Genomic DNA, 13,809 nt, shown 5'->3' on the forward strand with positions numbered 1-13,809 from the left:
TACAACTTAATAACAAAAGAAAGCTTTCAGCACTAAAACATTATGATGTATCAAAGGATGTATCATTGTCTATGGCTACAGGAAGTTTCTGAGGGAACTGGAGCACTTCTGCTGAACTGCTGAGTTGCAGATCATTTCATGCATCTGGGCATATAGACAGCACTCTGCAAACAGAAAGAGATCAGGGATACCCTGCGTATTATTGCAAGAGGAAAAAAAACATGTAATATTCTTACAGGAGGCCAGTTAGCTGAAATAATAAATTGTTTTGTCACTAAGAATTGTTTCCAACAAGCCAGTGAAAAGGAATAAATTGGATGGCACAGTGCTGCTACAGATTTTACCAAATTGACGACTGAATTCTAAGCCACATGGCCTGCAAATTTAGAGCTTCCTAGGACTCCCTGTACTTCAGCACTGATGCTTTGTTGACCCTTGTACTTTATTTTTGGACAGAGACTTTGTCTCTTACTCCTCCATCAAAACTGCCTTTTTAGCATTAAAAGACAGGACAAGGTAGAAAGGGGGGTGCTCATGTCTCTTAAAAAAAAAGGTGTCAAAACTAGACACTTTGGGATTTAAACAAATACAAGTTTGAAACATACAAGTCGTTGAGTCAAATAATTTTCCATAGAAAGGTTCAGTTTCAACATCTCCGCATTTTCCTATAATTAGTTTCACCAGATTCATCAGAGAGGTCCTTAAGCAACTCTATTTTGGCATATGTGCTTTTGTATTTATTACTGTTTTCTCTTGAGTTCAGATCACTCAGTAAAGAAATCAGTCATGACAGTGGAAACCAAACCCAGCAATGTCAATGACTCAAATCAGGAAGCAGAACCTGACCAGCTTTTGGATGATGAAGGAAACAAAATTCCACCAGTCAAAAAGATTTCCGCTCCCACTGGATTGAAGGTTTGGTGCCATAGCAATATCACCATGAATTACCATTGTTATCTGTTAAAAAATGTTGTTCGAGATGTGACATGCCAAATTCCTTCACTCCTGCTCCCCCTATCTCTTGTGGAACTGGATACGCACTAGAGGTACAGGGGATGGTCAGATCTTATCTTTTTTCTAAAGAAAGTAAAAATTCATGATCTACCATATTTACTCACAAGTTACTTCAAGTGGAAGACTTGAACGAGCCTCAATTAGGTGCCTACAATGCACTTGCCTGGAGGTTGCTGTCACCACCATTCTTGTAGGGTCAAAATAAGGCAAGGTGAACCATATTTCATCAAATGTTTTGTGGCTGACCTGAGGATTGCATTTTAAAACCCAAACTACCCCAGTAATTTTTGTTTGTGTTTTCATGCTTATCAGCAGTTTGTGATTGCAGCCGAACCCTCTGAGAGCACTGCTGGCATAAGGCACGAAGGGTGATTCTCGGATTTTTGCCAGTCAAGCTCAGGAAATATAGAACATGTCAGGAAAGACCCCACACTTGGAGATTTTTCTCTTCATTCCTAACAAAAAGAGAGTAAATATACCAATTTTCAAGCTTTTACTTCCCAGATTGGCTTCATTTCTTACAGTGGATAGTATTGCAATGTCTATACCTATATTTACTTTGTTTAGTTACCCAAGTTTCTGTTGTAGTGGAACTATTGCCCAGTGAGCAATAAGTCTATTTGGTTTTTAGACTATGTGGAAATAGCTGGATAATATTTAAACAAACTTAAACATTTTACCAAATAAATCTTTATTTGCAAAAGCCACAATGTGTGTTGGTGGAAGAAACAGTCAAACTACAAAGAGTATTAAGCTTTTCCTTGTGAGATATATGGTAAATAGGCAACATTTCAAAATATATCATATGACACGGAGATGAACTCAATCAGTCACTACCACATTCCTCATACTGATGTATCATAAAAACTTGCATAAAGCCTTTATTTTGATGCCATATGACTGAGCTAGAATCAGTTATGAATTGGCCTAAAATAAGGGACGCGTGACCCAACCAAAAGGTAATTTGGGTTAAGATATAACTTTGCCACTGCAATTTGAGTAACAAATATATGTAATGATGGTGATTGTTCCACACAGCTTTAAATATATTTGATCCCTCTGTGACCAGTTTTCCTGCCTCTACCTCCCATTTTCTGTCTGAATCTTTCTCCAGATATTTCTGGCTGCTCTGTCATTCAGCTACTTCAGTAAAGCTTTGTGTGGTACGATAATGAAAAGCTCCATCACTCAGATTGAACGAAGGTTTGACCTGACGTCATCTACTGCAGGTTTCATCGACGGGAGCTTTGAGATGGGTAATGGACATTCCCTAACATGCAGAAAACTGCTCAGAGAAACATGAGACAGCATCTGGCACTAATTCTGGTTCATTACCTTGCAGGTAACCTGCTGGTGATTGCATTCGTAAGCTACTTTGGAGCTAAGCTTCATAGGCCAAAAGTAATAGCTGTGGGATGCTTTACTATGGCTTTGGGATGCTTTTTATCAGCAATGCCTCATTTCTTCATGGGATAGTAAGTACTAATCATGGTTAATTTGGGTAACCTAACATTGGAATTGCATTCTGCTTTCTGGTTTTTAAATGAAACTTGGTCTACATTTAGCCTTAGATTTCCAAAGGCCTGTAGAACCTCACTTCCATGTGCAATGAAGCACACGTGACACACACACACATTACTATTGTGATGGTGACTGTTCATTTAAAAAATACAGCTCTTCTGAAGTGAAAGTTCAACTCCTGGCAAAAATGGGACAATCACAATGCTTTAGTTTCCACTCAGGCTTGTTCAGAAAGGAGGCAAAGAAGGAAATTATGCTAGAGCCTGCAGATGGATCAGTGCTGGTAGAACTCATACTAGGGTTTTCCTGATCCAAATGCACATGCCTGGTTAAACTGATTTTCTGTATCTGGTTAATTTTTATTCATTTTCTGCAGACTCAGAGAATTACTGCATTATATTTGTATGTGCTTATGTTTCTAGCCATAGCTTGGGCACAGGGATAGCTAATAGAGAAAGACATATTTCTGTTGATTTCTTAAATATATAGGAATATTTTTAGGTATACTAGTGCAAAAAGAAAACTGAGTAATGCTTTCTTTCATGTTAGTGGATCTTGCAGACTTTTCATCAGTTTTTCACTCTTTAAGACAGACCATGTATCATACTTGTCTACGCTAGGCAGCTCATGAACATGGGCCTGAAATTTTGTAGAACTGCTCTGCACTGTCTCTCCTGATGACTGCTCTTTGTTTCAACCTGAAAAATAAGCCTGCCTGGTCTGAGACAGGGCAGCTCCTTGAAGCAGAATGTGTGCTTTACCATGTTGTTCTGCCAAAGCTAATTGTACTTTGCCTCTCAGCAGCACTTGTTTCTGGGAAAGGGATCATGCTAAAGCAGCTGAACTGACCAAACGTATATCAAAGATGAAAAGGGGACCTTTGCTCAAACTCAAGACATTCTTCTTCTCCTTGGCTGTCAGGTCAACATGGGGAGCTTACTTGGACCTGGCCCTAAATTTAGACACCAAAAATTCAATCCCATCTGAAATACTTTCACAAGCGCTTTTGTATTTTCCAGCTTAAAATGTTATGCCTCCCAGACAGAGAATTCTAAGTCTTATTTGTTCTTCATTTTAGTATTTCAGTTTTCTAAAATGTTCTTAAATAATCTTATTTGCTCCTTCAGTAGCACTTTGAATTGATATTTAATCAAAGATACGTTTCTCTTTAGGGAAACAGCAGCCAAATGGTTCCAGCCCTACCACACTGGTGTTTCCCCAGTGAGCACTGTTTCTAAACCTACTGTTGTGTGTTTGCAGCTACAAGTATGAGACAACATCACATACGGATTCTTCAGCCAACTTAACCACCAGCATAAATCCCTGTTCCCTACATCAAGATGTGAATGACACTGTCCTGGAAGTTTCTCTATCAGGTAAGGAACTGTAAATGAAAGTACAAATACAGGAGCTTGTTTTATCCTTGGTTGCAAGGATTCAGTTACCCAGGACCTGGAGCTGGGGAGTGGAAGAAATAGTGTGACAGGACATGAAACTGCACAGAGTTTAACAGAAATAAATGGAGATTCCTATTATCCTCCTTACAATATGGAATACAGCTGTTCTAGGTGTTCCTTGTATGGGACACAGGTAGAGAATGAGCCAAGCTTTGCACCAGAAACCATCTCAAACTTCTCACATTAAAGATACATTATATATGCCAGGTAATATATTTATGAAAATATCAATGTTATGTTTTTTAATGAGCATTTTTTCTGATGGGTGATACTTACCTGTATTTTTAGAAATCAAATGCAATGGAGGTAGAAGAAAGTGTTATTAAAAGATCACGAAAAGTTATAATGGGGTTGACAGCATTTCATTTATCTTCCATAAGGAAAATGTTCTTAATGCCTTGAATTCTAAGCTATAATCATTTAATGCACTACATTTCCTGTGATTTTTCACTGTTTCCCATTCAAATATTCTATTACAAAGGTGTTAACTCTCATCTGCAGGCTGTGAGAAGGAACCATCATCATATATGTGGATATATATCTTACTGGGAAACATGTTACGTGGGATTGGTGAGACACCAATAACACCACTGGGCATCTCTTATCTCGATGATTTTGCTAAAGAAGAGAATGTTCCTGTGTATGTAGGTAATCTCAACATGAAGTAAACTGAGAGAGTCATAGTATAACAGGTTGATCACCCTCTGCAGAAGACAACATCCAGCCATTAGAGGGTACTAGCATCTGCTTCATTGTATTTTCAGCATGTTTGCACACAATAGCCATGATGGGCCCAATGTTTGGTTTCCTGTTGGGATCTCTATGTGCGAAACTGTACGTGGATATTGGATTTGTGGATTTAGGTAAGCAAAACGGAGGAAAAGTGAAAGTAAGCTAATACTTGTTCATAAGAAGTTCATATAAACAGTTGCATATGTTCTCATTATATTAATTATATTCATATATTTAATATTTTAATTATATTTATTTAATTTTTTAAATTGTATAATTTATTAAAATTTTACTAAATTACTAAAAGCTTTTAGAGTGAAGACAGAATTAGACTGAGAGCATATTTTAGAACTGTCCTTTAAGACTAAAGGATTGTAATACACACTTAACTCTATTAGTACCAAGAACTCTCACAGAACCAAGATTTTTTTCTAAACTTGAATTTTAACAAAAAGATTCTGCTGGCGCAGTAGGTTTACAGTTTGGGGGAATTATCCACCCATTCCACTGAGTATTTTACATTATTTACATTTCACATAGTTTTTGCAGCACATTATACACTTTTTCCCATCCCTTGCTTATTCAGATGAAATGAAAACGTGTGTAAGTATTGACATCTGCACAATGCCAGAGGGGACACAGCAATCCCTGTAAGTGGTGGCTGTGGTCCTTCATCCTGTTCCCTTTCAGTGATCTTGATTTTCTAGCAGGACAGAGAAGTTTGCAGATGTTCAGAATCCTGTAGTTACACAGGTGAACTATTTTGTCTTTGCCCTCTGTTAAGCCAGTGTTTAATTTTATTTAAGAGTAAAGACAGTGAGCCAATTCCAGTCATGCTAGGAAAAGTCTTGTGAAACATGCCAGAATTAACAATCATAAAAATACAGCCAGCTGCTCTCATCTTCCTTGCAATCCATTTAAAGCCATGGCTAATTTCGCTGACACTACAGAGAATGTCCAGTTGCTTGTTAGTAACCTACACAATTCAGGAGAGCAGAGGATGGTCTCAGGAGAAAGGTATCAGCCTAAAAAGCACACCACACTTGAGGCCTGTCTGCCACCCCTTTGGTTTCCCACGTGTTGGGTAAGGACCTTGGTGTTGCCACGTCTGCCACAAAACATCAGTCAGTAAAATGCGTAGAATGGCAGATAAAATAGCACTGGACAAACAGGAATGGCTTCAAACACAAAGAGAGTAAGTTTAGATTAGATGTGAGGAAGAAATTCTTCCCTGTGAGGATGGTAGGTCACAGGAACCAGTTGTCCAGAGAAGATTTGGATGCCCCATCCCTGGAAGTGTTCAAGGACAGGTTGGATGGGTCTCAGACCAGCCTGGTGTACTGGAAGGTGTCCCTGCCCATGGCAGGGTTTTGGAACAAGATGAGCTTTAGGGTACCTTCCAATCCAAAACAATCTGTGATTCTATAACACCATTCAGGGTATGATTCCTGATGCCTTCACTGCATGGATCTTCCCTCATTAGATGATTATTGTTGGAAGTCAGACACTATAAAATGTAGCTGTCATAGCAGACAAAGGTTGGGAAGGTTCAGCTTCTTCACTGGGGTAACTTGTGCCTGTTTCCCTCATTTCTAGGGAGCATCACTATCACCCCACAGGATTCCCGCTGGGTGGGAGCATGGTGGCTTGGCTTTTTAATAGGTGGAGCAGCCAGTTTCCTATCTGCTATTCCATTTTGCTTCCTGCCAAAGAGTCTGAAAAAGCCAGAGAAAGCCAATAAGGACAAAACTTCACGTGGTCTCTTGGAAAACACGGGTTCCTCAAGGAATAAACTTTCTCCTGAAAAAACTAAGCCAAGGAAGTGGTCAGTAATGCTGAAAGGCAAGTGTTTCTCATGTTGAATAAATGTGAAAAGCAGTAGGCACAACACACATAGGGAATGTAACAGTTCTGCAAAACATTTTGCCTCCCCTGCACTTCCATCTAAACCAGGCAGCTATCTCCAGGAAAGGAAAGATCCACCAAAAATTATGAGAAGTAAAAGGACTCTGAGGTTCTGCATGCATCACCTGCAATAAATCATCACCTGAGAGGCACCTACCTCTAAAATTTTGTGCTGGAAGAAATTTGAACAGTAGAAAAGTGTTTCTGTATTTGAATATAAAGGAAATAATAACGGCTCCTTTTGCAATATGGAAAGACAAATTATTCATCTGAGAGAGTTCATGGAAACTCTGAAGCATATTGGTACCTGATGAAAATACATCAGGCTTGAATAGCTCTGGTTGTGCAGTCCTTAGGCCACAAAAATGGTGGAAAGGTGATGGAAAGAGGTGACTTTGCTTCATTTGTCAAATTTTTTGTTTAGATCCCAGTGCAAGACACTGGATATCTCCACCAAGGCAGTTCTCACTTAGCCTTGAGCCTGTGATAATATTCATGCAAGCTGAACAAAGTCTGTGCTGTGTGGAGCCCTTTAGTCTTCATGTGCGTATCTCAATAGAGCACCCAGGCCTTAACCTATACTTCTGTCTTCTTTTAGGATTCTCTTCCTGTATCTCAACCTCTGGTGTTTTTCAAGAACCTGATTTTGCTTTCAGATACCCTCATGCAAATGAAGATCAGTACAACCTGCACTTGGACAGCTGAGAGCAGGACCTTGCCCTAAGTTTTGCGAGTTACTCACCAGTAATTATGCCATGCATCTTTCAATGCCCACTCATATGTCCCTTTCTTTCAGATTTCTATACCTCCCTGAAAAAAGTATTGGGTAATCGAATGTACTTTACGTTTTTGTGTTGCTCACTGTTACAGTTCAGTGGTTTTATTGGTTTCTTCACTTACAAACCAAAGTATATGGAACAGCAGTATGGACAATCTACATCCAAATCCAACTTTCTAATAGGTGAGTTACACCGTGCAAGGACTGCTTGTGCTGTAAGCAGTGCATGAGGAAAGGTTCTCGTGTGTTTTATCTGGAGCTGAATTAATTCCTTGCAGAACAGGTTGAAGTAAATGGTGGTGTGACCTGAACCTGAATTATAAAAAACACAGGTTGTGTGCTTATGGGACCATAAGAAATTTTTAAATTATATTAACATTACATTGCATTGATACTATATTTATAGCAAGGGCACCCCAAATATGCAATGAGTGCTGTGGGGAAGTTTTAGTTGCTGAAGCATCTAACAAGTTCCTTGCAATGGAAGTGGGTTTGGTGGGTTAGGCACTTCAAAAACAGCATATGCAACCCAGGGGTTGGACTGAACACAAACCTTCCTGAAGTCGTAATAGACCATGAAGCTGCCTGGGACAAACTAAGGACAGACTTTGGCTCTTAAGACCATAACAATTCTTTAATTCTAACATTCCCCTTCTATAATCTCTTTCAGGAGTAACATCCTTACCTCCTGTGAGTCTTGGAATTTTCCTAGGAGGACTTATAATGAAAAAGTACAAAATGGGCATCATTGGTGCAACAAAGTTTTCATTTACCATGTCATTTTTGGCCTATGCCATCAGTTTATTGCACTTTTTTGTTGGCTGTGATAACTATGTGGTGGCAGGGATGACAGTGTCCTATGAAGGGTGAGTATAAAATAGAAAAGATTGTGGGTTTCTCCATAGTTCTCAAAAAATGTACTGTGACATCAAGGCTAAAAGAGAAACATGCTTTTGCAATACTTGAGAGAAAGTGAACACTGCCACATGTCATTGGGGTAGTTTTGTTGGTCAGCAGAGTGTCAGTGTGACAAAGCCCAATGCTGGTTAAAGATTAATTAGGAATTGCACCATTAGCAATGTAGGTTGTTTTGCTGGGGGAGGGTGGGGGTATTGCTGTGCAGTGTTTTCACTAAGAATGTAAATGGTGGACCAGGGAATATGCTTAGGAAGCACTGAGATGAAAAAATGGCAAGCTCATAAGCTTAACTTACCTAGAAAGGAGAAGATGAGGGAAGACATCCCTTTTTGCTCAATACACAAAGGAGGTCTGAAAGCAAAAGAGAATACTGCATTCTTCATATCCTCCATGAAAAGTTAGGCTAGGCTTTAACAGAGGAGTATTTTTTAACTACAGCGATCAGGAGATCTGGTTTCTGTCACTGGTGCATTTTACCAACAGATAAAGATATTGTTGATAGGACTGTGGTAACTGTTGCTAGCTCTAAGTTCAATTAATTGACCTCTCCCTCCTTTCTCTTTTCTGTCTACACCTGTCAGTAAAATCAGTAGCAATGCTTTTGTTTGTTTTAAAATTCTCTATAATCTAGTAATCACTTTAATATCAGTGCAAGTAGGATGGAATCTCAAACAGACCAATAGAGATGTAGATACTCAGCTGTGAAAACATGGCCTGGGCATATGAAGTGGGTTTCAGGACAGCAACGCTGTCACAGAAAAGGGACTTTGCTGACTTCAGCACTGAATTAAAAATTCCTTACACTTGTCTGAACTTAACTTCCAAGCAACCCCATTCCATACCACAAAAATTCCTTGTTTTCTGAGTGCAACTCTCACTGCAAATGCGCCTCCAATGTGTGGGATCCTGTGTGTGGAGCCAATGGAATCACCTATGTTTCGGCGTGTCTGGCTGGGTGCAAGACTTCCGAGGGACATGGAAAGAACACAGTAAGACCCTGCTTTGGTTTCAGAGGTTTTCTACCAGCTTATTTTCCATGTAACATCAGGGACTAAGTAGGATAAAAAAAACAAAGTCAGTAAGGTATTTTTGATTTCTGGTTACAGAGAGCACAGAAAAGAGAGATGTCTCTGAGTTCTTGCACATTAAGCAAAAAGTCCTACCTCCTTGTTGTAGATATTAACTTTAATCTTCTGTAGGTTGAAGACAAGAGGTAGAAACACACAAATCAGATAGGTTTCATGTTGCCTGAAGGTTGTCCATGCTTTGCCTTTCATAAACCTCATCTTGGCTGCCATAAGGTTTTACCTAACAGTTGAAGTGCACTAAGATGGAGTAGAATCTTCCCTGATACTGATCATTAATGTTTAAGTATGAAAAATGTGTTAAGGAAAGACAGCTTGTTTCCTCCATGTGAGACTCTGGGATGTCAGGATACTGCTTGTTTTTCTGGGTGAGTGATTTTTGCTTGCCATGGAATGCTGGAGGTAATGCCCATAGTCCCAGAGACAAAGCTCCAGTCATTGGGCTGTGCCATTTGCATGTTTCCTGATGCCAGATGACCACTCCAGAACAGAAATGGTCTGGAGCTATCTCTTTACTCTGTTTTCTCTCCAACAGAATCCCCATTTCATGAGACACCTGCTTTGTGTCTTCCAGGTCTTCCATAACTGCAGATGTCTTGAAATCAACAGTTCATGGACAGGAAACAATTCTGCCACCTTGGGGCAATGTCCAAAAAGTGATGATTGTTCAATGAAGTTCATTTATTACACAGTAATACAAGTCATAGGTGGCTTTTGTTACGCACTGGGAGCCACTCCTTCGTACATGATTATGTTCAGGTGAGTACAGCTGGCTGTGTACCAAAGGTGGAGGCTTTCTAGTGAGACTTTCAAAGTCATGGTTTTTTCTTCACATTAGGGAAAAAAGGACTTTCTTGCTCATCAGGAACTGTAGTGGTATGACAAGGAGTAATGGGTTCAAACTGAAAGAGGGAAAGTTTAGGTTAGAAGAAAGTCTTCCCTGTGAGGGTGGTGAGGCCCTGGCACAGGTTGCCCAGAGAAGCTGTGGCTGTCCTGTCCCTGGAAGTGTTCAAGGCCAGCTTGGATGGGGCTCTGAGCAACCTGTTCTAGTGGAAGGTGTCCCTGCCCACAGCAGGATAGTTTTGGAGCAAGATGATCTTTAAGGTCCATTCCAAACCAAACCATTCTGTGGTTCTATGGTGGTGTAATCAGGTTTTCCAGAACATGTCCCTTTTTTCTGCTTGGATTTTGAAAGTGCCATGCATTTGTCAGGATTTCTGGATGTGCAAGGAGATGGCAGAGGCTGGATATATAATGAATTCAAGATCAGTGCCCATTTCTGATGCCTGGAGTGCAGTTCCCCACGAAACAGAGGAGCATATTGCCAGGAGGCTTTGTGCTGTCCAAGATGTGTCTTTGTACAGAGGAATTCTATTCAAGCACAGAAAGATGCTGCACTAACCCTGCTACCTGCAACTCTTTTGTCTTAGGGCAATAGGATATTTCCCATTAAGTATTCCATCAAGTGAGGGAAATGTATGCCTGAGTGTGAAGGCAGTTGGAGAGCTTGTTTCAATAAGGTCGGGATAGACTCTGATTATGACTTGAAAACTTCACTTCCTTAATTATGCTTAGTGAATGGACTTGCCAGGAGCTTTTTGATGGAAATCAGTAGATTAATTCACCTTTTTCATACCACTTAACACACTTCAGCAGATGAAGGAAGCACTCTTCTTCCAAATCTTGGCTTTCCATCAACAAGAGTATTAAGCTCAGGTTATTTAATAGCAGTTTAATAGGCATGTCTAAGCACTAAAGTGGCCAACACTTCTTACTTATCCATCTTTTTCCTTTTTTTCAGATGTGTTCAGCCAGAGCTGAAAGCTCTCGCAGTTGGTCTATACACACTCATTATGAGAATGCTGGGTAAGAGAAATCATTGCAGAGTCCAAGCCACCTAGAGCCGCTCTTGCAGCACGTAATCACCACTAAGAAAATATAAAGCTGATTTCTAAGAAGATGTCTTTCCTGTGAAATCTTGTCACATTTTTGCTTGTCTCCTTGCAGGTGGGATTCCAGCACCAGTTTATTTCGGTGCAGTGATCGACAAGACGTGCTTGAAATGGGGAAACACCAGCTGTGGGAAGCGAGGGGCTTGCAGGCTCTATGACTCCAATGCAAACAGGTGAAGCAAATTAGGGCACAAAACCCTCACTGTGGAAAGACATGCTTTGTTCTCTTACACTGTAGTGTGTGATCCACACAGAAACGCTGTGACTAACTCTGGGCTCAGCTTTAAGTCAGTCCAGAATTCCTGAAATTGAAAAATCTTAACATCAAATGTTAAGCTCTCCATTTTCAGTCAGTTTTTATGTTGTGCAAAAGAAATTTAATATCCAGGACAGAGATGTCTGGAATGAGTTGTAATTTTTAATGTACTTAAAGCAAATTAAAAATACCTGGGACTTCAGGAGTTACCATAAACAGGAAAGTTACCCAAATTTACCTTATTTGCAGGTAGTTTGTTCACACTGATGAGAATGCTAACTTTGGGCATTAGCCACTTTTGAGAGAAAAGTCCATGCAAGAATATTGTACTGAGTCGCTGTAGGTGTTGGTGAAACCCAAACACTATCAGTCTCCTGGGGTAATGTTCCATAGATTTTTCTCAGTTTCACTCAAACTTCACCACTTCTGATGTGTTTTTTATTTTTACATACCTCAATATATTTCAAGCCCTAAAGAACCTAAAGCCTTGAAGTGACCAAAAATCTTCAAAAAAAAAAAGGGTGGGCTGGAGGGGGGGAGGGGGGAGGGGGAGAGAGATGATGGAATTTCACTTTGCAGTTATCTTTCTGCAAGTAAAAATGTCCAGTTTGTGGTATCCTGCACAAAGAATGAGTTTTAATATCTTCCCCTAAGCTTTTTTTTTTTGTCTATACTAGGACCTTAGCAGCCATTAAATTGATTTTCTTCAGTGTTTTTGAAAAATTCAATGGCCCAATCCTCTATGCTCTGTCCCACAGGTATGTCTTCCTTGGTTTAGCAGCGATTTTAAGAGGTCCTTCCTACTTCATTGGAATAATTTTTTATATATTGGTAAAGAAACACTTTCAAAATAAGAACTCCAGGCCTCTAGAGAATGGACAAGAAGATGCTGCTATGAATAAAGAAGACAATTGCAAGATCAAAGAACGTTTGCCAGGTTCTTCTGATGCAGAGAATGAATCCTCTATTTAGAAAGCAATTTAGACCAGTGGCATGTGAATCAGGTCAACTTCTTTCAGAAACACTATTCACAATGCTGTGAGTAACTAAATAATAAATAATAACACTGTAGAGAGAGTATAACTAATAGCAGAACTGCAAACAACAGCAATAAACACTAACAAACAAGTATGAAAGTGCCTTATGTGTACCTGATTACCAGTAAGAGAACGAGTTCCACAAACTGAACCAAATTCTCAACAGACAAAGAAAAACCTCCCTTGGCAGTTCTGACAGAGCCAGTCTTCTGTTTTTAGTGGGGTCAGGTGCTGCTAGAACATCCACATGCTAAAGGCCCACAAAAAGTGATCCTGATCCTGTATGGAAATCCACGCAGTGGACTGACACAGGAGAGAGAAGCTCAAGGCTAAGAGCAGCTTTCTGATTCCATCAAATTCAATCAGAATTCACAGTAAGCCAAAGCCTTTAGCCAAACACCTCATCTAATTGCATCATTGCAACTGGTTTTCATCTCAAAATTAGCAAAAGCCGTATTTTTCCAAGAAGAATTTTATCCTACCTGAGCTGAAAAGGTTATGCCTGCTTAAAAATACAGAAATTTTTTCATGAAAACATTTTTTTTTTAAAAAAAAGCCTTATAGTGGGGGAATTTTATTAAAAAATACTTTTTTTTCTAGTTAAGTGATTCTGAAACACAAGAATTACCCGTGGCTGTGTTGCGATGCCACGCAGTGTCCGGCAGAGGGCACTCAAACGACGGCGTTTCCCCCAATGACTGTCGCAGCTATCGATTCGTTTTTCACACTCAGTTTTGGTTATTCCGGGACAAGTTCATCATCAGGCAGGAAAAACACTCATCCGTGTTTCCAGACACCTTAAAATTCCCTCGGAGTGTGCCTTTAGCTCATATACTCAAAGCTGCTTTTGTTGGTTTTCTTTCACTGTACTCGCGTCACGTGGAGCTTGACAACTTGTTATTACTTTAAATAAAAAGATGAGCACTTGAGTAGCATTTCACAACAGGACGGCTGATACTTTAAAATAGATGCTCAAGGCTCCGTGGGATATGGTTAACAGGCATATTAGATAAAAAAAAACCCAACGTACATTGAGCAAAATGCTGAATTGTTCTGAAGTAAATGTTGTCTGTTATGACAGTCACTTAGCAGTGATTGCAGCAGCTGAACGGAGAAGAATGGGACATTTTTTTCCAAATGAAATGATATTTACT

General features: G+C 39.8%; 1 protein-coding gene across 1 annotated transcript; it reads left to right on the forward strand.

Moving 5' to 3' along the window:
• Positions 1-786: 786 nt before the first annotated feature.
• LOC309572039 (solute carrier organic anion transporter family member 1B3-like) lies at positions 787-12,590 on the forward strand (the record flags this gene model as incomplete). Its single annotated transcript, XM_082280026.1, has 14 exons — positions 787-915; positions 2,129-2,270; positions 2,357-2,489; positions 3,796-3,911; positions 4,494-4,640; positions 4,757-4,855; positions 6,321-6,566; positions 7,426-7,590; positions 8,078-8,273; positions 9,152-9,314; positions 9,985-10,169; positions 11,212-11,276; positions 11,418-11,535; positions 12,377-12,590. The coding sequence occupies 14 exons, from the start codon at positions 787-789 to the stop codon at positions 12,588-12,590; spliced, it is 2,118 nt and encodes a 705-aa protein (XP_082136152.1).
• Positions 12,591-13,809: the final 1,219 nt, after the last annotated feature.

The sequence above is a fragment of the Coloeus monedula genome (assembly GCF_965178545.1).
Source record: "Coloeus monedula genome assembly, chromosome: 4".
NCBI lineage: Eukaryota > Metazoa > Chordata > Aves > Passeriformes > Corvidae > Coloeus > Coloeus monedula.